The following is a 26,766-nucleotide window of genomic DNA, read 5'->3' on the forward strand; positions in this document are numbered from 1 at the left end:
AAACTGATGACATTCCAGCCAGACATTTTAACTGAGTCAAAACCACCAAGCTTGCCAACAGAAACAAAATTTTGGCCATTATACGTCTATTCTCATTTAAAATGCTGTCTGGGTAGGCAGGCCAATACGCTCTGGGATGTGACGTAAAGGACCATCAAATGTTTAAAAGTGCACTCAGCAAGTTTTCGCCATTGTAACAGTTTTACAGAGAAATGAATTGCTATTTTGAGAGATAAGTTTAAAATGATTTGCACACACATGAAATTAAAACTCCAGCTGTAGCCTAATAAAAGCGTTTTATTTTGCACGGAGCGGGTCGCCTCATGGGGGCTGCCGTTTTGAACACGTAACCAGCAGCTGAACCAGAAAAGAAAAAAACTAAGCTAACAGAACTGTGAAAAGTGAGTATGGTTTCAAAAATAATGTAATAAATAAATCATGTTATTTACCAATTAACGTATATTAACTAAACCAAATTAATATTTGGTGTGACCACCCTTTGCATTTAAACAGCTTTTGTCCTAGTACACTTGCTCATAGGTTTTCAGGTAGATTTGTAGGCTGGTTTCTTCAAGCATCTCGGAGATGTTTCTGCAGTTCTTCTGGATTTAGTTTGTTTCATTTTTTTCTGTTTCTTCATGTAATCACAGACAGACTCGATGATGGTGAGATCAGATCATACCGGCTGTTGTCAGACTCCTTGTGCATATACAAACATCTCACTGGATTATTACAATTAATGGCAAAAGGAATGTTTGGAAATGTAAACTGATATTTCCTACTTGCACACAAGCAAAATATATAACTGGCTTAAAACCATAATGTGCCTAAGACTTTTGCAGAGTACTGTACATGTGTTATACTATACTTTAAATATTTTACTATATTAGTGTTGTACAAAAAAAAAAACATGGTTACACTTTAGAATAAGGTCTCATTTGGTAACATTAGTTAATGTATCTAACATGAACTAACAATGATCAATACATTTGTTACAGTATTTATTCATCTTTGTTAATGTTAGTTAATAAAAATCCAGCTGTTAATTGTTTGTTAATGTTAGTTCACAGTGCATTAACTAATGTTAAATAATACAACATTTGATTTTAATAATGTATTAGTCAATTATGAAATTAACATTAACTATTAATTGTTAACTCTAAATAAAATAAAAAAAGTTAATTCTTAGTTCATGTTAACTAAGGTAGTTAACGAATGTAACACTGTAAAGTGTTGCCAAAAACACAAAGTGTGCCTTTCAAGGTACCATGAAAGTAAAACACATTTTCAAAAACAGTGAACAATAACCAAAATAGTTTATTATAAAACAGATCAATGTTTAGTTGCATTCAAGTAAACCATACATCAAGAATTTTTCACAAAATTCAATTCAAATTCAAAGAAGTGTTGGTGATCAGAATGACAGAGAAAAGGCTCTGTAACTGAAGTTAGTGAACACATCAATTTGGTGACTGCTGCCCCCTACTGTCATAACCTGAAAGATGAATATTGGGTAAAGGTTGCAATCATTCCATTCACACACATAGCCAGTAAAGAAAAATAATATATAGGTATTGCTGCAAATTGTAGCACCTGTTAAAATGGATACATCTGACAATGTGAATAACAGGTACACCTACCCTATGTTCAGTGTTTTTGAGATTGAGAGCCAGTGTGTTGAGTGATGAAGGAGAGCAGGGAATCTGAGCTTTCACTGTACCTCCATGTAAACAGTGGGAGACATTTGGACCCTCACCTACTGACATGATCTAAACACAACCACAACATAATATATAAAAAAAAATTTAAAGTATAATTTTGATATATATAATTATGTTTTTTTTTCCTCACCAGGTCCTGGTAAAAGACAGCTTCTCTTTGACATCCAGGCAAAGGGAAGACAGAGGTGGGGGACATGGATCGGAGGTGCCATAAAGAGAGCGATGGACCTCCACCACAGAGCTGAGAGGAAATAGATAACATTTCATAACAATAGAGGCATTATGCCATTCCATCTTAACATATATTGAGGGGCATTCCAGGAGAGCAGTACACCACGCAGATAATAACTGAGATATGTCTATACATATGCAGAAAAATGCAGATATACTGGACATGAGATAAATAAGAAAAGATAACCTGAGACAATAGTTTAACTGTCCCTGCCAACCAATCACAAGTCCATCTTACCATCCAATCAGAGTCTGTAGCAAGACAGCTAATCCACTTCCCAAACTGGGGGCGTGCGCATTCCTGACCCACCATTCCAGAACAAACGTGAGAGATAGTGGGATTTCAGTGCTGTATTTTTTTCTTTTATGAGTCATGAATGCATTGTTTCAGCTTATCCGTTTATTCTTTATAAGTAGGAGTGTCTTACCTCATATTTGAAAACTTCAATACAGTGAACTGGCCGGTTTGTCCGTGAGTCTGGGGGAGGAAGTTTATACTCTTATTACACAATGTTTCTCTATTCCAGCTTTCATTTTCTCCAAAGAAGAGTAAGGGATATAGAAACAGTGCTGAGTCATTCACTAACCCCATATCCTCACAGCACCATCCTCTCCACCAGAGAGTATCTCCCCTTCCCTTTCTTTAAAGCACAGGCAGTGGATGTAGTCAGTGTGGCCCTTCAGTACAGACTTCAGAACAAACAACACAAAGGGAAGGAAAATAAATGGCATCCAACTGTGTAATATATTTATTTAAAAAGCTGAACATGCAACCCACTAAGGGGGCCCTCAGTTAACTTCCAAGGAGGCCGAAAAACATCTTAAAATTGTTTAAAATAAATTATTTAACAATTAAAATGATTTATTTTTTCCAAAACAAATTCAGTACGGCGAACAACCTTTGCTCAAAATAGTGACAATTAAGGTGTGGCAACTGTCCCCTCAAAAAAAAACAAAGACACTGTAAGTGGACCTAAAATGTTTGTATTATGACTTTATGTTTGTTTGTTTTGTTTTTTTCCCCTGACTCTTCCTCTTCCATCCTTCAAAATTAAAAAAAAAATATATATATATATTGTCAGCAGTAACAACTTGTGAATTTGGAGAACTTGTCGGTAACACTTTATTTTACAGTGTCCTTGTTACGTTACATGTACTTACCATAGTAATAACAGTAAAATATTCATAATTACATGCAACTAACCCTCAACCAAATCCTAATCCTTTGGTAAGTACATGTTGTTAATTAATATTACTCAGTACTATAATTACACTGTAACAATGACACCTTAAAGGTGAACTAAGTAACTTTTTTACCTTAACTGAACAGCTTCGGAGTCATTGGAATGGTTATATTACTTATTTCGGGTTGAATGGTGGTCGTTTCGCACCCCCCTGGTGCCCGTGAGCGGAAAATACGCACTTGCAACTTTGAGCCGGCGGGTCGCCGGCCGCCGCATCAGGAAGTCTCGCGTGATATCAGGTCTCGCGATGTAAACAATTGCTTTACGGCCAAAAGAAATCTGCTAAAATGCTGTCATTATTGCGCTCCCTCATGCTGTTCGAACCCGAATGAAGAAGACGTTTTAAAGAATGACCCATCTGCTTTGATGTCGTTGATCTGCTAGCCTCTGGTGTCTGAGAATAGCCTACGGGTTTTTACAACAGTGTTGTCAAATATCTATTCCGAAGCTGTGGGGGGAGCTCTAGAGAGAAACCTGCGAGCAAAAAGCGAGAATACAGCGAAGAAATCCCGAAGTTACTGAGCCCCGCTTTAAAATAAAGTTTAACCAACTTGTCATATCAGTCATTCAGTTTTGTTAGGTTTTTTTTTTTCTTAGGAAATGTGTTAAAGTTGTTTGACAACAAGCACTCGTCATTACTTCAAATATGGTCCCTGGAGTCTAACTGACCTTAAAGACGCCTGTCTCCATGTCCATGATGTGAATGTTATTGTCGCCGCCTCCAACTGTCAAGCTGTTGTCCTGCAGAAAAATAACAGGCATCAAATTGCCAAACTATGCATAGACATACACAAATATATAATGAACTTGTAGTAATGTAGTAACACAAATTAATGTTTTGTCAAACTACCATTTAAACAGAACCGTTAACTACAATATATGATTACATAAAAAAGCATGTATTAGGGATAAACAAAACAAATAGTTCAAGTACAAACCTTCGGGTTAATGATCATTGCATTGATCTCTGGAATTTCAAGACTAGTCCTGTATAGAATGAGACATTGAATAAACATTTGAGGTGACATTCACACAATAATGAAAGTCATAAAACAAAGTTAGCAGGCACTGTCTTGAATGTATGAATTATACAGTTTGTTAACATTAGTTAACTACATGAACTTACAATGAAAAATACTTTAAAGCATTTAATAATCTTAGTTCATGTTAATTGCAACATTTTCTAATACATTATTAAAATCAAAAGTTGTATCTGTTCATGTTATTTAATGGACCTGAGCTAACATGAGCTAACAATGAACAATTGATTTTTTATTTTTTATTATTAACTAACACTAACAAAAAATAATAAATATTGTAACAAATGTATTGCTCATTGTTAGTTCATATTTATTAACTGCATTAACTATTGTTAACTAACTGGACCTTATTGTAAAGTGTTACTAGTATATGCAAATCAGAAAGGTAATCATTGACAGTCTCTCACTCATAATTGGGTTTCCTTGTCCATGCGGCTTTGGTGCTCTGTGGAGACATAAATAAAAGATGCGCTGAGGTATTTTCTGCAAATATTACTGTTTTTACAGTGTCCGTATCCATATGCACAAAGCAAAACTATGAAAAGGAATACGATTTTTTCTTTCAACCCAATAAAAATCCATTAGCATTTACTGACTCTTACTTTTTTGATGAGCTCTGCCCAACTCCAGGCACTGATCTCTCCATTCCCAGCACTCAGGAGATGTGTGTCCGTGGAGAGTAGAGAGAACACCGGACCGTCATGAGCTGAAACAATTAAAAACCCTTTCACGTGTCAGTGTTGCAATATTGGATTAAGGATTGAATATTCCCTGAACCATATAGGCTACTCTAAGTAATAGGTGAGATTTAGATAACCTAGGATACATGTAGTAAAGGTAAAAGTAAACATGATCTGTTATAAATGAAGTCTAACCAGTGAAGTTTAGGATGGGCTTCTGACTCCCCTCAGATGCATCTGGACTCAGTGCAGACGACAGACTGTAAGAACAAAACTAGTAACTAAAAGAACACTTCAATAAGCATTCAACATCAACCCTCTCAACATATAACGTACATCAAGAAGTATTAGGGGACCTATTGACTAACGCCACTTAAACTGCTATCATAACTGCATGTTTAACCTGTTCTCTCACCTGAACACTGCGATCTCTCCATAGTTATTCCCCGCTGCAAGGAAGCGACCGCAGGGAGAGAAACTCTGCGAGAACACGGACATATGCAAGAGCTGGAGAGAGATTTAAACATGTGTCACGAACACTGTCGACAATGTCTTATGAACGTATAGATGCATAAATGTAACTGTCTGCATATAAAACTGTGTATGAAAACTGGTGAGCGTCAATGTACGCTGAAGGCTGAAAGATGTTTCCTATAGTTTTGAGTGATTTAATCATCAGTGCTTGCTTCTTATTCAATAAATTGAATTTACCTCAACTGGACCCATCTTCCGGGAGTTCATTAAAGTAACTTGAAAATCCTCGTTTAATTTTCTATACAAAGCCTTTTCGTGTTGCTGCTCGTTCAAAGAGCGTCGCGTAAATATGACGCAATTTACAACCTCCACAGACAGACCAGCTAGAACAGTTACAGTGGCTGTGTTTAAAGGGATACTCCACTTTAAAATGAAAATTCTGTCATCATATACTCACCCTCATGTTGTTTCAAACCTGTATGAATTTCTTTCGTCTGCTGAACAGAAAGGAAGATATTTAGAATAATGTCAGTAACCAGACAGTTTCCATAGTAGGAAAAATACTATGGTCCTGGAAGTCAATGAGACCAGAAACTGTCTGGTTACTGATATTCTTCTAAATATCTTCCTTTCTGTTCAGCAGACGAAAGAAATTCATACAGGTTTGAAACAACATGAGGGTGAGTATATGATAACAGAATTTTCATTTTAAAGTGGAGTATCCCTTTAAGGATTTGCCACTTAATCTGGACTGAAAGACTGAATGACTCTGGAGTATTGTTGTATTATGTGATAATTGTTGTTTATGTTTTTTTTTTAGCATTTAATAAAAATTAAAAAAAGTTTATCAATCATCAAAATAAATGACCAAAATAAATAAATGCTACAACAGTTACCGTGGGAACTAGTTTCCGCCAAAATACCTTAGTTTCTAGTGTAAAACTATACACGGTTGATGTTAATTACCACAATTTTATTGTTGCACCAATTTACTTTAGTATTGTGGGAGGAAAATTACCATGTCACATTTCTGTGAGAGAGGGGGTCTCAAGTTATAAAGCTTTAATGCTTCATTTTTTCATGTTAAGAGACTTTCTCCAATACCTGTTTATTATGAAATCTGAACTACAGACTTTTAAACAACTATAATGAAATTGGTAGGTTGATTTTCTCACAGCATAAAAATAATCACACTATCAAAACACTGATATGTTTATTTGAACATCTCATATAATAACAATGGTTCTAACAAAGGGGTGAGATTGGGGCAGGGTCACCTCTTTCTCAGAGAAAGCTGACTGAAAGCGTTCGTTAAATTGCACACAGCTTTAAAGAATACAAGACTGTGTATTTGGTATCAGCTTCTCCTTCAGCACAACAAACTAAAAATTTCAGACAAGAATATTCTACTTCCATTTTATTATTCACAATTCTTTTTTTCCCAACAAATAAACAAAGGAACAGACTCGGTCCACATATGCAGGAACAGAATATTGTCCATTCTGATCACCAAATTACAGACGTTCATCTATATTCAGAACAATGCAGCAGACAGAAAACCACTGAACATGTGTGATTTTGTGTGTATGTATACGTATACAAATAGCATCTGTTGGCACAGAGCAATGGTTGATGAGAGCTTCAGTGTCTCAGCTGGCCTTCTTACATTAATTACAGCATAATAAAGGTAAAAATAAATCCTCCCTTTGGGATGAGTTACAAATAACCAAGTTTCAATAGACCTTCCTCTAATAATGGTGAAAATATCACCATTACAACTAGTCACATTTCTAGTCTCATCCATGTGATACTGAGATGATCCAGTCCAGTGAGAGTCAGATAAGAGAGTCCAGAAAACAAAAAAAAGTGAACATTTATTCACTCATTTCCTCCGCCGACTGTCTGGAGATCTGCTTCTCGACTTCCTGCTTGCACTGTTGATGGAAAACAGAGATGTAGGTCAATATTAGTAATAGCAACGGTTGAGAATTATAGTATGTGCTGAAACACACAGATCTGTTCAGAACTGACCGTCGAGAGGGTGGAGAATGTGCAGGTCTTCGTTGCCTCGCTGGAGGGGAGTAACTGAGTGACCTAGAGTCTCTCAGTGAGTCTGCTGGTACTCTTTTGGGCCGTGGAGGACTGCATAGTTAAAAAAATATATATATTTAGACGGTGGTTTAGAGTAAAGCAGCAAAATGGGATGTGAATGTTTATTTTGCCAATTTATGTCTCTAATGTGACTTATTTCAGTGTAAAAAGGATATTGAATTGGGGGACTTTTTTTTTTTAAAGATAATGCTACACAGATACATAGATGGGTTCATGTGGATCAGCATGTACGGTGAACAGAGACACTGAAAACAGTATCATGAGCTGCTTGCATGTAAATGAGCACAGTACTGGGCTTCACTTTGAAACATGCAGTACATATAATTCTTTAAATCGCAGCCTTTGTGATTTGATAATGGCACTAAGCTCAGTTATCAATTAATCGTGCAGCCCTACTATAACAGTAGCTTAAAACATTGCCCTGTTGGATCATGCTCATAAACTGAGAAAGTAAAGAGTCAATTTTGATTCCCTGTTGACTTGAGGTGGAAAATCCATTATTCCTTTAGTAGAGGAATAAACCAACAATTAATAAAACAGGCAAAATATTCTACCTTTTCTTCACTTCTTGCTCACTTTCTGATGAGGATGATGACGACGACGAAGAAGCTTTGCTTTTCGCCGTCTTGCCAGCGTCTCTGTTTGCACTTGGTTTGACACCCCTGTAAAAACAAACATTAAAATGTAGTTCCATCTATTAAACTGAGCTACATAAATGCTAAATGACTAGGCACTTACCCTTTTCCTTTCTCTGTTTCAGTGTCTGAGCTGTCTGAGGAGGATGATGATGAGGATGACGATGAGGACGAGGAGGATGATGAGGAAGATGATGAAGAACTTGAGCTGCTTCTCTGCTTCTTCTGCTGTTGGCCAGAGCTCTCCTTCTCTGGTTTCCCGTTCACTGCAGTCTTTCCTTTCACTGATGGCTCGTGGTGCCGCTCATGGACAGATGACGGGGTCTGGCCTCTTAATCGGTCACCTGGTGGATCCCTGCTCTGTGATTGGTTGGTCGTTGGTGATCTAGAACGGGCAGGAAGTTCGCGGGAGTGAGAGCGATGATGCAATTGATTAGAAGGGGGACGAGTCTCACGAGGAGGGGAGGGAGATGGATGTTTGGAGTTCCTTTCTGGTTGCTTATTTCTTGTCTGTTCATCAATTTCCCTTGATCTCTTTTTATCTGCATCGGTTGACTTTAACCCCTTCATCTGTCTTTGAGGAGAGGGTGAGGATGAAGAGGTCGAACTGGAGGATGAGGATGATGACGAGCGGCGTGGAGGAGTGGGATCTTTGGGTGGTGCCCTCCTTCTTTGTTCTTGCTCTCGTTCTCTCTCTTTCTCCTGTTCACGCTGCCTCTCTCGCTCTCGATTCCTCCTCTCCTGCTCTCTCCCCCTTTCTCTTTCTCTTGACAGTGAACGACTATTTCTGCGCCGACGTACTGGAGAGGGTGAACGACGAAACCTAGGCGTAGAGAGAAAATTTGTTGTTATTATATTAAACTTAATTTAAAACTCTGCTATTTACAAGTTAACACTGCAGCTCAAAAACTCCTAATAGATGCATCTAAATAATAATAATTACATTTTATATCGGTAAGTATTTCTTTTTGAAAGACATTCATTCTTTGTGACAGTAAATATTTAATGTTTCAAAATATTTTAATTTCAAGTAAATGCTGTTCTTTTGAACTTTCTATTTAACGTAGACTTCTAAAAAAACGTACCACATGCAGCAAAAATTATTGAGCACCAAATCATCATATTATAATGATGTCTGAAGGATCATGTGACACTGAAGACTGGAGTAATGATGCTGAAAATTAAGCTTTGTCATCACAGCAATAAAGTATTTCCATCTATCAAAACAATTGCATAGAACATACCTGTCTGAGTGCCAGAATTACACGGAAATGCTTGAGTTGATGCATTAACATGCTCTAAATAGTGTATTCATAAGATTCTATGTATCTGAATCAGTTTCAGGGATATCTGTAAGAAGGGATTTTGTTCATTTCAACTGCTTCTCAAGCTACCAAGAGGTCAAATACACAGTATTATAACTACATGCATGTAAAAAGTCCCTTAGGGCAGTGTGGTTGCTTTCCCTACACTTTATTATTTGTGTTCAATAAACCTAGATTTGCCTCACCGGGATTGTAGTGGAAGGATTCGAATTTCTCCTGGTAAAATGTGAAGCATGGTCATAGACCAAGTAGTATCCACTGCAAAGCGGCATATTTTACAGAATCACTGATTTTACATTTTAAAAAAGACATTCAAAAGATCATTTTTACCTTAGAGATTTGTAGATGTACCTTTCTGAAATCCAAAAGTGAAATAAAAGTAATGCACGAGCTACATGGCCATGGTTTCCTAATTATTAATACATTTATAGACTCTCAAATCAAGATGTTGGCATTATTACTTTTATGTGAATAAATAAAGGTACATTTCTAATTTCTTAATTTGTGAAGTGCTTTTTCCTGTCACCATGATATAATGCCACAAGGATTGCTAAATTCAAAATTCAGCAGATTTTTCTAATAGACTTACTACTCTGTGTAAAGATAAAATAATGATGCTGCCACCTATAATTTGGCATTTTGAAATGTCACACTGCAACATCACTCAGCAATCCATTTCCATATTGCCTACCGTGTATACTTTAAATGTTTAGCTTTTCTAAAAAAAAAACATGGTAATCTGACTAACCTGTAGGGAGGACTTGGTCTTCGAGGACTCCTGGATCTGCTGCTCCTCATTCTCCTCTCCCTGGAACGCTCTCGTTCTCTGTCTCCTGGCCTTGCTCTAAATCGGTCCCTTTCTCGTTCTCGGAGACGTTCTCGGCTGCGGTCCCTTCTGAAAGGCGATGAGTTTCGTGGAGGTGACGGTCTTCTCGCTCCTCGTCTCGGACTGGGGGAACGCGAACGTTGTGGGTCCTGGTACTGTCGAGGTGGGGTGCGTTTCGGTGAAGGCCGAGCTACTGTCTGCTTCACCTGTGACACATTGTTCCTTTCTTTTCCCCTCTGAGACAAAGGCGACACGTCTTTCTTTCGGTCACTCTGTCGATCTCTTCCTCTGCCAGGAGAGGGGCGTGACGACTCTCGTTCCATCTCTGACGGGGTGTATCGCTCGCCTCCACGATCTCTGATCTGAGATTTGGGTTCTTCTAAAGGCGTGTACCTGTCCCGGCCTCTCTGAGGGGGTGAAGGAGGCGGACTGGAACTCTCGGTGGGAGTGTACCTTTCTTTTCCACGGTCTCTGGTTCCTGTGGAGGGAGACGAGGAGTTTCCAGCTCTCCGGTCTCTCACTACGTCTTGTTGTCTCTTATCAACGCTGTCCCTTTTTCTCTGGGGCTCAGGAGGTGAGCTCTGTTTTTGTGTGGCAGGGTACACCTTCTTGCCTTCATCACTCTCCCCATCCCTTCCTCGATTCTCCTTCTCTCGACGTGCAATAGCCAGAGCGATGACAGCGTTAGGAACCAACTTACTGGCTGTGCTGCTGTCTTTTGAACTTTTCTTTTTTTCATCATCCGAGGATGATGACGATGATGAGGAGGAGGAGGATGAGGAGGAGGATGATGATGAGGAGCTGTCACTATCACTCTCGCTGCTGCTGCTGCTGCCACTACTGCTGCTGCTGCTGCTACTACTACTTGCAGCTTTGTCTTTCTTCCCAGGCTTTTCCTTTTGAGTCTGTTTCTCCTTCTTTTGGTCTTGAGGACTCCTCTCCTGTCTCTTGTCCTCTTCAACTTTCCTGTCTTTCTTGCCCACCTCTTGCTCTGGCTCACTTCCTCTGGCACCTCGTCTGTCCTCAGGTTGACAGCTAAAAGAGGACTTTCTGTCTGATCGGGACACCTCTTGGCTTCTGGTGCGGTTTCTCTCCTTTTCTCTGTCGCTCTCTCTGGCTTTTCTCAGAGCCTCTTCCTTCATCTCCTCCTCTCGTCTTCTGTCTTTGTCTCTCTGTTCTTCTCGCTCCTTCTCCAGTTCACGATCTCGTTCTTTTTGCCCTCCATTGGCGTAAGGTGAACGTTTAGCAGGAGACAGGGAGTCACTAGATCGGTTTCGGTGTCGTTCCTTCCCTTTATCACTCTCCCGTCCTTGGTCATCCTTTCTACTAGACAGGATTGTTTCTCTATCGCTATTCCTCTGTCTGTCTCTTGCTCTTTCCCCATGGTTCTCCATTTCTCTGTCCCTCAGGGAAGCTTCTTTCTCTCCACTGTGTCCTCTTCTCGTTCTATCTATACGTGGAGGAGACGGGGATGAGGAAGAGTCATGTTTTCTTTGACCTTTGTTCTTTCTCCCATCGTCCCCTTGGTTCTTGTCTCTCTGCAGCTTAGGAGTCGGAGAGCGAGACGAAGAGTCACGCCTTTTCCGCTGAGAGGGTTTTTGTCTCTCTTCGCTCCGTTGTCTTCGGTCTCGCTGCTGCTTACGTGGTGGAGACGGTGAAGAGGAGATGTGTCTTGTCTGAAGGGGTTTCACCCGCTCTTCACTCCGTGGTCGTCTATCCCGCCTCTGCTTTGGTAGAGGAGATGGCGATGAAGAGTTGTGTTGCTTTCTCTGAGGTTTTTCTTGCACTTGTTCTCTCTCAAGTTTTTGGCCTTTGTCTCTTCTGTTGTGCTCAGGTGTTCTTGAGCGTCTTGGTGATCTCTAAAATTGAGGAAGACAAAGAATTAGAGCAATGCAAAACCAAATATTTTGTAAAAATCAGTAAGAGGTTTGCCTGAACAACTGCTTGACTAATCTGGCTCAAGGAAGGCCTAAATAATTAGGTCAGTCATCAAACATTTGCATGACAGGTTCTTGCGTTAAATGCAAGAGTCTCTAGATGCATTTTTAAATGTTGGGCTATTTTTATCTTGACAAACTATTTTAAAACAATGCTTATGGCAAAGTGCTCCAAAAAAACGATGTGAGATGCGACAATGGCCAAAGACACCATCTGAATGTATTTGGCTATAATTTAACATCGACATTGTGTAATAAAAGAACAAAATATATACACACATATAAATTATAAATAAAATAAATTAATAATATATAAATAAGTTTAAAGGGGTGGTTCAGGATTTTCAACATCGGACCTCATTTTCAAGTGAGCCTGTTTGTCATTCATCAGTGGAGACCGTTTTCAAAAAAATTCATCCAGTCCTTACTTTTGGATAGTTCGCTGGTGCTAGGCTAGCGCGAGTCAACGGTAGATGCGTTAGCCTGCCATTAAAAACAGTTTTACCCACTCCACAGTACATCAAAAGCAAATCAATTATAACGCCAGACTACCGATATAAATGTCTGTTGAGAGAATAATGTTAGAAATCCAACTACCCTTTCATCGCATTGCAATAGTTATACTTTGTTCCCTGTGTTTATTAGCACAGTCTACAGTAGGGCTGCAACAAACGATTATTTTGATAATCGAATAATCTAACGATTATTAGAACGATTAATCGACTATTCATCGATTATTTCGCCGACTAATCAGTACGTTTGGAACGATTATTCAGCCTTTTCAATTAGTTAAAACACGGAATTATACATATTCTAACTATAATATAAAAAAAGAAAATCACTTCAGCTTTTGAAATGGTTGTTTTAATGAACTTCGAGCAACTAAACAGGTCATTCTCTTTAAGTTTTCAGATTTCTGTCCAACTCAAATCACACACAAATGCTCTCTAAGCATTGTTTAAATATTCTGTTCTCTTTCAATAGAAAAAAAATAAACAAAAAAAATTATCAGCTGCATTACAGACACACTTAAACTGCAAACAATTATTATAAGAATCTTTTTTTTTAAAATTGATATGACAATTGAGCTGAGCTGACAGAGACATTCTCATTCACCTTTTAATTTACAGTATAAAAAATGAACTGACATGATATTCTTCATAACATCTCCTTTTGTAAGTCTTCATGAATATGTAACAAAATACAGGCAAGGGATAAGACTGTAATAACGTTACCTAATAGAGCTACAATAATAAAAACAGCCCCGACTCCTAAGCTCGATCAAGCTTTATTCTATGCAAAAATGAATCATCACATTACTGTAATTATATTATTATTGTTAATATTATTGCTATTATTAGTAGTATTGCATTCTCTAAAAAGAGATTTACTGCTAGTTATTTAGCTTCAGCTGGAGAATATTCACCTCTCACCGGCTCGTCTCGTGCCGGGTTTTTCCTCTTTAAGTGTTTTAACATGCATGTTGTGCTCCCGTGAAAAGCAAGTTCCGCCTTGCATGTATTGCATACGACAGCATTCTTGGTTTGCAGTTTTGTGAAACTTTACACACCTTACTAGTTCGGATTCGTTTGCACTCCGTCATAATTCGCGCTGTGTTTTCTTCTACCGCAATAGCATTTGTAACGGCTGCATTACACTCTAGCGCTACAGCGCCGTAGCGGTCAAATCGCGATATTGCAGGCCCTTACATTAGGTCACGTGGGATCAAACGACTACTCGACAACAAAGATATTTGTCGACAATTTTTTATTGTCGACGTTGTCGACAATGTCGACTAATCGTTTCAGCCCTAGTCTACAGCAGCGGCGGAGTGATATTAAGTTACCTAGGCAACCGAGACTCCTACTAGCTAGCTAGACGTCCCGACTGTAGTGCGCTTCTTTTCTGTGTTTACTTTTCGGCGCAGTACTAACCGGAGCAAAGTAAAATTCCGCCACTGCTGAGAAACTAGTTCCTGTAAATGTAATGCGATCATTGAGATGCAAGTGTAGTTTGAATTCTAACATTATTCTCTCAACAGACATTTACATCGATAGTCTGGCGTTATATAATTTATTTGCTTTTGGTGTACTGTGGAGTGGGTAAAACTGTTTTTAATGGCAGGCTAACGCATCTACCGTTGACTCGCGCTAGCCTAGCACCAGCGAACTATCCAAAAGTAAGGACTGGATGAATTTTTTTGAAAACTGTCTCCACTGATGAATGACAAACAGGCTCACTTGAAAATGAGGTCCGATGTTGAAAATCCTGAACCACCCCTTTAAGGTAAGGTAAAAGGAAAGACCATATCTAAGAATTGAACTAGTCGAATACACTAATCAAGTGAAAGGAATAAATCAGATTAAACAAATACTGTGTGCATGTGTTTCTAAGACTTCCAAAAGAACAAATGAATTACCTCTCTGACTTCCATCCTCTTTGGACTTTCCTCAATACGGCCACGTCGCCTCCTGTCAGGGGATCTTCCTTTCCTCCCCTCATCTGGACGAGAATCTGATTTATTCTGCTGCTTCCCTCTTTGAGGGGATTGGCTGAAAACAAAAAGCATGCATATATATTAACACAAACTTGAATTTTCACTAATTAAGACCATTTTGATAAACTAGACCATCTCAAACGCTGAGCACGCATTCATACATTTCCCATTTAATTTAAACCTATTTGAAATAAATCTATTTAAAGGCACACTATGTAATTTTTCACCACTAGAGGTCGTTTATTTAAAACAAAGGCATAGCTTGATGACACCTTGATTTCACGAAATCATGGGAGTTGTTGTCTTCACCTCTACAGCCGGGGGAGAATACGACAGGACTTGGGCAGAAATCATATTCATGGATGACCGGTAATGTATAAAAGATTTATTAACATTACGAAAGCAGTTGGAGTGGAACGAGGCCGCTGGAGCGATTGCTAATGAGAGACAAGCACGACACACAGCTCAAGAGCAGTGGAGCTTTTATTATGCCGCAGACCACTTCCGCTTCTTCCTGTCATGCGTATGTGGGGTAACGCAGCGCTGTTTTGTCATATTAGATACATTTGAGTGTGATCAAAGTTGTTATAATGCTACTCTGTGCATTCGCTCTGCGGCTACTATATGAGACACTTGTTGCACAATGCAGTGAGCTAGATCGATATAGGCATGGTAAAAAAATGGTACTCGCAGTAAATCAAGAACACGAGATTTAAACAAAAAGATTAACTGTGTTGAGCTTAGGGCTGGGCGATAAAACGATAACGATAATTATCCCAATATAATTTTTCTTGATAAAACGATATCAAGAGTTCGATAAATGTTATGCGCCAAAAGCGGCACGAAACTCATTTGAACCGCACGCCACACGGACCATTTATCCACTCGGCTCAAAGTCCAAACGGCAGCATTAGATCATGATCTAAATGTATGATACTGGATGACCAATGGTTCATTTGACCACAGACCACAAATTAATTTTCCAATAAAGATATTTATTTTGTTAAGGAAAAATGACAAATGTTTGAATGTTGTACCTCAGATTTGTGAAATGTTCACCTGTTTGGTAAGTGTTTGTCATGATATGTTCTGACAATAAAGAGTAGTTTAAAACCACAATTAACTCCCTGGTTTCTACAACTTTCACTTAAGAGCAAAAATCTGCCTTTAAACTTGAAAGAAATAAAAATTTGACATTTATTGTGATAATTATCGATATCGACTGATATAAAAAAAATTATCGTGATAATTTTTTTGGGCCATATCGCCCAGCCCTAGTTGAGCTGCATAACAATGATTCGTTTTCTGTCGATGAATGGATCCAAACAGTTGCTCAACTGTCTAATAAAACACATAATATATTAAAGCATTTTGCAAATGCTATAAGAAAAAGATAAAAGGCAACTCAATATAAAGAGTTATCCCTTAGTACACACTATAAAATGACAATAGTCACATGGCCTTATTTAGTGTCATGTTACCTGCGAGCTGGGCTAGAAGATGCACTCTGTTGTTTTTGGCTCTTATTGGGAGGAGCCTCATTGTCACTCCTTTTTCTCTTTCTTTTGGAGGTTTCCCTTTCATCTGACGAACTGCTGCAAGTTACATAATAACAATTAAAGATGAATAAAGAACGTGTTATCTGTTCACATGTAACTTAAAACAATGAGGAAAAAAACCTACCTCTCAGTGTCACTCTTCACTGACCCCTCCCTGAAAGCAAAGATTTTTGTTATTTGAGCAATTAAAAAACAAACAAATTGTACACGTCTACACCGGACGCGATTTTCAGTTTACAAATGAAAAATATAATTCCCACATTCAAATATTTAATTTGAAATGGCTCATATATTTCACACTGACTCAATTAAATAGATTTCATAAAATAAATGTAGGTGTATTAATTTTACCCAATTTCTTCTTGCCTAGAGGGCAACATAAGAATAATTAACAGCATATTGTTATGTAAGGGAACAAAATTAAAAGCATTAACTGAAACCTTTTCTTTTTCTTCCTCTTGTCCTTTTTCTTCTCTCGCCGAGGGGAAGTTGAGGGGCTCTCAGAGCTAACAGTGAAAATTGATTCATAATTATTCTCTTTAAACTTATGTTAAGCATTCCAAATTCCTCCTCCATTCTCCAGTTTACCTTTCTCTGCCTTTGTTTTTCTTTTTCTTCTTCTTCCGGCTCTTTTTTCGCTCAGTAGATGAATCTGAATCATCAGACTCAACAATCCTGAAAGAAAATGTTGAGAAACAGACAGAACAGTAAGTACTTAGATATGGTATAACACAACGGCTTTGACTTCTGAAAGTTACAGTACGTCTTCATAGTACATCAAGCTCTTTTATCTCAAAAAGATAAAGTACTCACTGGTACTTCTGCTGCTGTTTCTCTCTTTCCAGCCTCTCCTGCTCCCTCTTTTCCTTCTCTCGCTCCTTCCGGTCAGGATGAAAGGATGAGCCATCAACGTAGTCAGAGCTGATACCAAACGCTTCTCTCAGACGGTCATTCTTTTGCTGGTTAGCAGCTGCCAGAGCATGAGTCTCAGTCACACTGTTAAAGAGTGCAAAATATGAATAAAAAAAAAAAGGTAGCAGTGCACAGAAAAAGGCCATCATAAAAATCTAAATGTCAGTTTGAATGGTCTTTGTTTGTGGGGGTGCAGTGTGCAGTGTGTAAGGTATACTCACACTGGCTTCTCTGTTGGAAGAGGTGCCGGTTCTTCTCTTTCTTGCAGCATCAAACGAAAGGTGTTGACTTTCTCTTCAATCTCCTCGGCAGAGTACCTGCCACACAAGAACAACTGGTCAGAGGTCACTCTTAAGATCTCTTTGCTCTTTAAGAATGATAATAACACAAAAACATGTTTTTGAAAAGTCCCTTGTGCTCACCAAGGATGCATTTATTTGTAAAAAAAAAAAAAACACAGTAAAAACAGGAATATTGTGAACCACTGGGAGGAAATACATAGGCTACATTATGTGCAGACCATTAACACAAAAACCGTATGAAAAATTCTCTTCAGATTAGGATCTCATCTTACCCCTGCTCCTCCATCATGTCCTGCAGCTCGGCACACTTCACCTCCAGCTGTCTCTTCCTCTGGTGCTCTAGGATTTCAGCATTAGGTTGTCTGTTCAGCTGGCTCTCCAGTCTCTCTCTGTCTTTCTCATCCCGCTCTCCTCCGCGCTCATCCCTGTTCCTCTTCACGCGTACGCTGGAGAGATTCCGCTGAACGTAGCCGTTCGTGCCACTGCCTCGCGGCGTGGTCAACCCGATACCATTATACATCTCTGCTCTGAGAGTTCAGAAAGAAAATGAGAACTTGTCAGTGAACTAAAAAAAAACTTTCCTTTTATTTGCCTTGAATAAAAAGCATTTGATACATGAATAATGTAAATAAATGAGTGCTGCTGGGAGACATTATGGCGCCTTCTGCATTTGTGAAAGCCATTACACAAATGACACATATGCTTCTTGCTAAAAATTACATATGAAAACAGGTTAATGGTGACCCATTTTTTTTAGGAGAAGCACAACTCAAGCATGCAAATAGTTAATAGAGAAGGAACTTAAGTTTTAGTGTGCAACTAAAACAATGCAACAAAAACAAATTAAACAGAAATGAAAAAGGAACAAACTAAGGGGCTGCCTTGATATTGCAAAAATGCAAGTCTTGAGTGGATTTATCAATTTAACCCTCAGAGACCCTAACAGAACTGCAATGGTTGTATGAAGCCATTGAATATTACCACAACAGTAGCAGACACTCTGAAATGTATCACAAAAACCATTTTGGAGGGGGGAAAGTTGCATACTTTGCATATGAAACAGCTCGCTATACTCAGCTGACACAATTCTAGGAACAAATGCATCTATTTACAAAGTAAATTTTGACATGTAACACCTTTTATTTTTATTTCTATGTATCAAATCACTGGACATTTTTTAACACACATAAATGAGACCATTTTTACAGCAAAAATAATGCTGGGTATTAGGGTTAAAAAAAATGTCTATTGTTTACACACAATGGAACCTATGAATGGTACAAATTATTCCTTTTTTCAGCTCTTTTCTAAGCTGTTTTGTCAGTATTTAATATACACGACTTTATTCTTACCGGTTGATATTGAGTATTACTTTTTTTATTCATTTGTGTGCCGAATTGTGTTGCGAGATCACTTAGTATTGTTCTTTTCTTTTTTCTTCTTTTTTTACAACTAATGGCTTTCTACAGACATATAAAAAAAAATGTATATCAATGCTTGTGTCTCTGAGGGTTAATGTGCTGCGATTTACTAACCACATTAGTCCAGAAATAGACAGATTCAGCACTTTGTCTAAGACATGGGGGGGGGATTACTCGCCAGCTCATGAAACCACACGAGTATGGAAAGTAAAGCAGTATGTTTCAATATATAAGCAAGGCAACCAAAGTGTTATTTCTAGGTCATTTACAGAGACTTGTGCTGTGGTGTGTTCTACACAATTGATCAAATATATGTTGAAACGTGCTCAAAGTTATGACAATGAATCACAATAAGCCTCCCAAGAGAGCATTAAAGTCGTGTTAAACGCTCCAAATATCCCATATTATGCCCTACATGCTGTCTAGGTACGTTAGGCTGCTCACTGTATTTTAACAGAGACACTGTATCGCGAGCATTAGATGAAGAGCAGTCTTAAACCAGCAGCAGGCCGAGGCCTCCTGTACTGCTAATGCTTCCTTCACGCCACCGTCCGCTGATTCACTTTCACTTGTACTGTTAATGTTATAACTTTACATACTAAATACCGCCAGTGTTTACATGTATAACATAATTTGGGTTGTTTTAGTGCGCTAACTGTGTCTTTGGGCTAACAGGACCACTCTACAGTACAGCATGCTAACTGGCCATTAAGCTTCTGTTGCGTGTGCGCTACGTAACTTACCTCTGTGATTCCGCTCAGGGAGAGAACAAAAGTAGAACCTTTACAGGCCAAAGACCGAACAAATGTGGCACTGCTAGCGGATTCCCAGCGATTCTATATCAGATAATCCTTGTAAAAATAAAAACGATGTACGCAACGTTGGCTGGAATGAACAGGTAACGCTCATTTGGACGTCATCGTGTCGACCTCGCGAGAAAATTCGGGGAATGACCGTGGACTACATTTCCCACAATTCCATTCACGCACTGTACGCTTCTTCTTCTTCTTCTTCTTTTGATGTTTTATGGCAGTTGGCAAACCAGCTTAAGGTGCATATTCCGCCACCTACTGGGATGGAGTGTGAGGTAACGACATCTATCCTGCATTTATCATCATATTAAAAAGTATGGGGCTACAAACACTACGGGTTCAATTGTCTATTTGATAAATATCAGAGTATTCAGTTCCTATACTCTCACTTGTATTGTTCGTTCTTGCAGGAAATCCATAATAACCCAGTTATATCTCTCTAATTTAATTAGCAGTCCTTCCTTTCACAACAACGTCATATGCTTTCTCAATGTCAAAAATATTCATTTTACCGCTTCTATATTCACATGAGCTTTCCTTATTTCATTATCCAAGCTTACAACTGCATCTAGTGTACAGTAAAAAAAAAAAAAAAAAAAACTTTCTGAACTATGGATGTATCAAATTTCTGGTCTCCAAATAAAATAATACTTGAGACATAACCATTCTTTCCATTACTTTGCATATATTTGATGTCAAAACAATAGGCCTATAATTTGTCGAAATTGAGTGGTCTTTCCCAGGCTTTGCAATACCTACTACCACTCCTTGTTTCCATGAAGACGGGAGTTTTCCTGATTCCCATACTTCATTGTAAAGCTTTAAGATTATATTTAATGCATTTTCTGATAAATGCTTGATCATATCGTAACACACTTCATCCTTCTTCACTCGCTGTGACAATGCAAGTGTGTTTTTGATTCTTTGAAGAAAGATTTTTTTTTTAATGTTTTTGAAAGAAGTCTCTTCTGCTGCAAGGCTGTATTTATTTGATCAAAATACAGTAAAAATCATAATATTTTATAATATTACATATTAAATATAATTTACAGCTGTTCATATTTTTGTGAAAACTGATACATTTTCAGAAATCTTTGATGAAGGGGGGGGGGGGGGGTGCGCAGTGTGTAATACAGTGTGCACCTGGCTTAATTCACTTTGGTTGTAATTGAGTAAAAAACACACAGAATAAGCCTCACACAATATGAGTTTTATTATTTAAGTAGCCTATTGTTTCGTGGCTTTTAGTCCATAGTGTGTTAGTTTTGAGACCATCTAGAGTTCTTCAAAACACTGACCATTTACTATGTACTGTAATATATTCTGTGTAAAAAGCAGTATGTCAAATGAGTAAGATATCAGAATACACAGTATTCAAGAAACAATAGGCAAACAATACCAAGATTACGCACCGCATCTGCTTAGATTCTAAAGTAAGGAACCATTGGACACTGATGACTAATTCATTGACAGCTAAAATAATTTTTACTAACTACACAGTCACAACATAAAAAATCGCAGTAAATACTACACAAATAATATGAATATTATCAGTAAAATGTAAGAACCAAAATACAAAATACCATAATTGAATATTTAACAGCTAACAAAGCACATATTCCAGCTGCTGAACTCTGGACACAACTACAGTCTCTGTCTCTTCTGGGAATCTCAGGTGTGTGAGCTGAAAGGTTAACATCACATTTCATCCAGTCAGTAGCAATGGACTTCGGGAAAGCAGATTCCTGCTCCAGGCCCCCTCTTTTTAAAATCCAGTAGTTTGAATCTTTAAAGAAGTAGGTGTCTCCTGAGGGAATTGTGGATAAAATGGTTTGAGGTTGGTTCGGGAGAAAAAAAATACAAATGGAAATCATTATAAATAAAATCTTTTATGATAAAAGACGCATCTTACCATCTAGAAATCCAATGATATCATCAGGGCGAGAGGGCATCCCCCAGATGGATGCCAGTTTAGGGTACCCTTCCTCCAGCTTCCTCTCTGTTCCCGCCTCATCAAACCTCCAGTACTCTCCACCACTGAACAGGTACGTCCTCCCATTGTGCGGCCACAGAAATACTGCCTCCACTCTCTCTATAACCTGTCCTGCAGAAGAGTGTAAACCCCAATCTGAAAGTGGTCGTGGGTACCCAGGGAGGGACATTGTGTTTCTAAATACCCAGTACTGATTACCTGAGAAAAACCAGAATGAAAAAGACTCAAAATCAGAGGCGGACAGAGTACACAGCTTCATTGCTTGAGTAAAAGTACAGATGCCCCTTGCTAAATTTTACTCAAGTACAAGTAAAAGTACTGAAGTACTTGTTTTTAAAAGTACTTGAGTATCAAGAGTACAAGAGTACATTTTCTAAATATTGCATTAGCCTACTACTGCCACAGTGCTTACATTGGTAAACACAGCAAACACTTGAAGCGAAAACTATCATTAACTTGTTCAGAAAATTGAAATAGTCTGGCGAGGTGGGGCCACGGGTTGGCACATTCCCGGGATGGACCTGCTGCGTCTTCATCCATTGTTTCGTCCATGTTTTCGTCTCTTATCTAAATCTGACCATGGAGTTGACTTTGGCGGAAAGCTGAAGGTGATTGCTGATAGGCTGTCCCAATCAGTGGCGCCTGCACAATCCAATCACGTTTGAGAGGGAAACAACAAATTGAGGGTTTCCGAGATTTTTTTTTTTTCCTTTTTTTTTTTTTTTTTAAGAAGAAGTAACGGGTACTCACGGTTATGGATATAAATGTAGCGGAGTAAAGAGTACAATATTTGCCTCTCAAATGTACTTGAGTAAAGTCATGAGTACTCCCCAAAAATGATACTCAAGTAAAGTACAGATCCCTCAAAATTGTACTTAAGTACTGTACTCAAGTAAATGTACTCCGTTACTGTCCGGCCCTGCTCAAAATAAGGAATACAACAGCGAGTAATAATCTTGTTTTTCAACCACTATTTCTAATATGTTGCATCCTCTCAATCTTACACTCAATTTCAGTCAATAGCCCCTATAGTATGAAAATAATAAACTATTGCTTGTACTCACTCACTTGTTTAAATACACGTATTTTTACATTTTGGATCTATTTATTCATTCTTACCAATAAAGAATACAATATATCCATCTCTTCTCTCATATGCAGCATCAACTCTGGTTGTTTCTGGAGGCAAACCGATCCAGAAGCTGTGGATCAGAGCTGGAGTCAAGGATATTAATGAGCCTGAATGATGTACCCTCCAATAGTGTGGACCTGATAAAAAGAGAATGGTTTGAGGTAGAGGATGAAACAGACACAGTATTTTCTTTCATTTATAATTTTGACACTGTAAGAAATTGTAGTCTGCCTCGATCCAGATTCCACTCCGCGTTATATTTTAGAATGAGCTCATCCCCAAAATGGCTTAATTATCATATAAAGAGGAAAGTCAAGTTATATTGTTTCTTCACCACTTGAGTTGATCACATCCTGAGCAAATGGTCATCATCATTTGTAGAATGGGAATGGGTGTGGGACACAGAGAACCATCTCAGACAATGGGGTGTCTCAACCTCATTAACATACAGACCACAGCATTTACATTAAGAGTGGTAAAACAGGATAAAAGGTTTGAGATTTGGATGTTCTGTGTTCATTTTGACGTCGACGAACCCAAGGTGCTTTATGTACATTGCCACTGCTATGCTGCAATAAACTTCAACGTCCGCATAATTTTTTCTTACATACCTTTCTTTCAGTTATTTTCAGGAATATGTTGAGGATACCCCAAAGGGTGATACTTTTGATACTTTTGATACTCTGATACTTTTACACAGTCTACAAATGTTCAAAAGTGTTGTTTTTTTAAAAGAAATTAACACTTAAATTCAGCAAGCATGCACAAAATTGATCAAGTGACCGTAAAAACATTCATATTAATTTGGTTTACATTGTAATAATATTTCTCAATATTACTGTTTACTGTAGTTTCCATCAAATAAAAGCAGTCTCGATGAGCATAAGCATTCAAAAGCATTAAAAATCGTACCGACGCCAAAGATTTGAATGGTATAATTCAAACATCATACCTCTAAAAAAGAAAACCTCTGCTCTGATATTAGCGATTGCATCATAACCTCCCAGACAGCGATCAGTAGAGGCTGCTGGGCTAAAAAAGAGAAAAGCATTAAGAAAAATATAACAACCGTTGTCGAACCTTTCATGATCACAGTGTTACTCACTGATAGGGAGGATGTGGAGGAGCAGGGGTCGAGAAATGGGGCAGAATAGCTGTGGGTGCAGAAACAGATGGAGAAGGTTTCAAATCTGGCCTTTTCCCTGTATATTAAACACACTTGTGAGAAATGAACAGATTCATTAATTTATTTATTCACATATTAGGGAGTACCATAGAGTGCCTGTATTCTCAGTCTGTCATCAAGGGGTAAGGTGTAGCTGTGCATGTCTCCCACAGGCCCATAGTAATAAGGCTTCATGATGGAATCATTGGAGGAGGAGTGAAACAGGCCTAAAGCATGACCAAACTCATGCACTGCAACTGTGAATAAATCTGTATTGCTGCTCCTATCTGTGGAAGAAAACATAAAACTTTGAAGCACTTCTGACCCATTTTCTTTTCTTTTACTCTATTGATATCTGTGAATAATGAGATTGGATACACAAATATGTCTAGCATTTGATGTACCTCCATAGCTCCAGCTCTCTCCGTCATCAAAGTGTGTGTCACCAGCAAGATCTCCCTTTCCTGGGAAGAATGCATGTGCCAGTGTGCCTCCCTTGCCATCAAAAGGATATCCATCCTCATGGTAGCCACTGGCGAAGGTGACTTTGATGTCTGTCTGTGGTGATGGGTCATATGGAGAAGGGGGAATCCCAAGGAAATGCAGATGGGTGACATCACTCCATGCTCGGAGGGCATGGGCCAAAATGAGCCTTACCAGCCCTGGATGTAGAGTGGGAGACATGGAGGGAGAGGGAAAATCTTGCACGCTAGGGAAAAGAAGGGAGACATGTAAGATTAATATTCTGGTTACATATTACATTAGAAAAAGGATACATTGAAAAATATATCCTGTATATGGTAAAGAAACAGCAACAATATGCTGACCAGGAATACAGTGTTTTTAAAATTACTGGATGTCATATTAGTGCCTGTATATTTTACAATTCATGACCACATAAAGTGGTATAATGTTAATATAAGTAACAGTCTATTTGAACTACCAAAATCTGCTTGTTCATTGGGTTGATCATAATTGGCCCGTCCATAAAACATGGCCAATACTCGTAAAGACGGTGCAGAGGGACTAAACATCATTAGGTAACACAAATTATACTAAAATAATGCAACAAATATTAACTCAAATGTATCACAAAAACACAAATGTACATTTCTGATAACAAAAATGAGAAGCGCAAAATGATTTCTATAAAATGTAATCATATGTAATGTCTTGCACAAGGAATGTTATTTCACTGCACATTTCACTATAAATTATACAGTGATTCATCATTTTTACTTGCAAATCTACAGTTTTCACCGTGTATGGTGAGACAACTTACAGTTACGTTATTATTATTATTTTTACAATGTATAGAATATTGCTGGAGCCAATCATACCTCCAGGTGATGTCAGTCTTGTCCCAGCTCAACCTTGGCAGAGTGTATCTCCTCTTCAGCTTCCCTTTACCTCTTCTCTTTCTTTTCAACAGATCCTCAGAGCTGATGGCGTCCGGGAGAGAGCATCGAGGTCTGCCCATCATTTCTAAAGTGGCCTGATCTAAAGTTCGACAAAAGTGGAATCATCAGAACTATAGTGGCAATGCATGCAGAAAGATCACATGGCAGAGAGAGTTCTGAGGGCTTTACTAGCGCTTCCATCTGAATAAACCTCAAGTGTGACAGTTAAAAACAGTGAATGCGGAGATCATCTGTCACCTAGTTTGCCAGTCTCTTCAATACCAGCAAATCGCTGCATTTTACGGACAGCTTCTTCAATACCCTCCCTGGTTTGAAGTCGAGCAATTAGAGAGTCTGGAGATGGTAAATACCCATACCGTATCAACCAGTCCTACACACACACACACACACAAACAAACAAATATTATACATTAAACATTATACAAAATCAGCTCTGAAAGCAATGAAACATCCCCAAACTTGAAATGAATGAAAACTGTAGACAGTAAAGTTTACAAAAAAATGATCTACACAATTAATTTATAATATGTGTATCAGATTTTGTTATGACAGCTTGTGTTGTTTACAGTTAGGCTACTTTTTGTAATAGCCTACAGTTACTTTTTTATTAGATTGTAAAACCCATAATCGATAACCAGATCGACACTTTATTTCAAATGTTTTATTTTGTTTTGTTGTAAAAAAAATGTAATGTTGAATTCTTATGAACGTGGTAAAAATGGGTAACACTTTACAATAAGGTTCATTAGATAACATTAACTAATTGATGCAAGGAGGAGATCCAGTCAGATGATTTTACTCTTCATTTATTAGCTATTTGATTGTCTGCTGTTAAGAAATAAAATTTGACTTAATCATCGACTGGATCTCATTTAAAATGGCTTTGCGTGCGAAAATGAGTGAATATGATGGCGGATGGTTTAAGTATAGTCTCTGAGAGCCACTCTGAATCGCACCACAGGGCTGTCACCTTTGGATTTGCATGGGACGTCCTATGTCATTACCGTATGATGCATTGTTGTTATGAGCAGGTCCTACTGGTCCTTTAAAGGACACTTTACAGGAGTATTTGAAATTGATGATTTCTGCTCTCGGTGCTCAAAACGCAAAAGATTTGACAATCGCTGCTTTCAATTTATTGGTTCAATACCCCGTACAAGTGGGGGATCAGGTTCTAATTGAGAAAATTGGGATTTTTGGGCCCATGGCCACTCGATATGCCGGCCCTCATCCGGTGTTGTTGACAACTCCAACCTCTGTACTTGTTTAAATTGAGCCAGGTGTGACTCGATGGATGCATGTGACTCAAATTAAACTTGTTCCTTCT

At 38.3% G+C, this 26,766-nt stretch overlaps 3 protein-coding genes across 4 annotated transcripts; all 3 read right to left on the reverse strand.

The window, feature by feature from the left end:
- Nucleotides 1-1,297: 1,297 nt before the first annotated feature.
- Nucleotides 1,298-5,806, reverse strand: thoc6 (THO complex 6). Its single transcript, XM_084384850.1, has 13 exons — nucleotides 5,628-5,806; nucleotides 5,332-5,423; nucleotides 5,112-5,176; nucleotides 4,839-4,942; nucleotides 4,644-4,681; nucleotides 4,135-4,183; nucleotides 3,866-3,937; nucleotides 2,540-2,642; nucleotides 2,381-2,430; nucleotides 2,191-2,253; nucleotides 1,852-1,962; nucleotides 1,641-1,769; nucleotides 1,298-1,495 (listed from the first exon to the last, which is right to left on the reverse strand). Exons 1-13 carry the CDS (start codon nucleotides 5,655-5,657, stop codon nucleotides 1,415-1,417), a joined length of 987 nt encoding a protein of 328 aa, XP_084240976.1. The 5' UTR covers nucleotides 5,658-5,806; the 3' UTR covers nucleotides 1,298-1,414.
- A 780-nt stretch (nucleotides 5,807-6,586) lies between these two features.
- Nucleotides 6,587-19,921, reverse strand: srrm2 (serine/arginine repetitive matrix 2). 2 transcript variants are annotated; one of them, XM_084413676.1, is made up of 14 exons: nucleotides 19,660-19,921; nucleotides 17,768-18,022; nucleotides 17,415-17,510; nucleotides 17,095-17,277; nucleotides 16,870-16,956; nucleotides 16,722-16,787; nucleotides 16,406-16,435; nucleotides 16,204-16,314; nucleotides 14,645-14,777; nucleotides 10,211-12,147; nucleotides 8,241-8,960; nucleotides 8,057-8,164; nucleotides 7,422-7,532; nucleotides 6,587-7,324 (listed from the first exon to the last, which is right to left on the reverse strand). In XM_084413676.1, exons 2-14 carry the CDS (start codon nucleotides 18,013-18,015, stop codon nucleotides 7,273-7,275), a joined length of 3,882 nt encoding a protein of 1,293 aa, XP_084269802.1. In that variant the 5' UTR covers nucleotides 18,016-18,022; nucleotides 19,660-19,921; the 3' UTR covers nucleotides 6,587-7,272. The 2 variants fall into 2 exon arrangements, with proteins under 2 accessions (XP_084269802.1, XP_084269801.1); XM_084413675.1 differs by having other exon boundaries at nucleotides 16,204-16,317.
- On the reverse strand, nucleotides 18,304-25,498 carry LOC311304651 (matrix metalloproteinase-25-like; the record flags this gene model as incomplete). The annotated part of the gene is made up of 9 exons (XM_084431810.1): nucleotides 18,304-18,314; nucleotides 21,344-21,535; nucleotides 21,641-21,919; nucleotides 22,841-22,990; nucleotides 23,806-23,885; nucleotides 23,959-24,055; nucleotides 24,126-24,305; nucleotides 24,423-24,727; nucleotides 25,359-25,498. The coding sequence occupies 9 exons, from the start codon at nucleotides 25,496-25,498 to the stop codon at nucleotides 18,304-18,306; spliced, it is 1,434 nt and encodes a 477-aa protein (XP_084287936.1).
- Nucleotides 25,499-26,766: the final 1,268 nt, after the last annotated feature.

This window comes from Rutilus rutilus (genome assembly GCF_951802725.1).
Source record: "Rutilus rutilus genome assembly, chromosome: 1".
NCBI classification, from domain to species: domain Eukaryota; kingdom Metazoa; phylum Chordata; class Actinopteri; order Cypriniformes; family Leuciscidae; genus Rutilus; species Rutilus rutilus.

What these genes read in the sequence shown, in the direction of transcription:
- srrm2 (XM_084413675.1), bottom strand. Translation starts at nt 18,015, where the DNA reads ATGTATAATGGTATCGGGTTGACCACGCCGCGAGGCAGTGGCACGAAC. An exon ending in GACATGATGGAGGAGCAGGG is followed by an intron (nt 17,511 to 17,767) that starts GTAAGATGAGAT and finishes CTTGTGTGGCAG; the next exon opens with GTACTCTGCCGAGGAGATTG. An exon ending in AAACAGCAGCAGAAGTACCA is followed by an intron (nt 16,957 to 17,094) that starts GTGAGTACTTTA and finishes ATTTTCTTTCAG; the next exon opens with GATTGTTGAGTCTGATGATT.
- thoc6 (XM_084384850.1), bottom strand. Translation starts at nt 5,657, where the DNA reads ATGAACTCCCGGAAGATGGGTCCAGTTGAG. An exon ending in GGAGAGATCGCAGTGTTCAG is followed by an intron (nt 5,177 to 5,331) that starts GTGAGAGAACAG and finishes TTGTTCTTACAG; the next exon opens with TCTGTCGTCTGCACTGAGTC. An exon ending in GCCCATCCTAAACTTCACTG is followed by an intron (nt 4,943 to 5,111) that starts GTTAGACTTCAT and finishes TAATTGTTTCAG; the next exon opens with CTCATGACGGTCCGGTGTTC.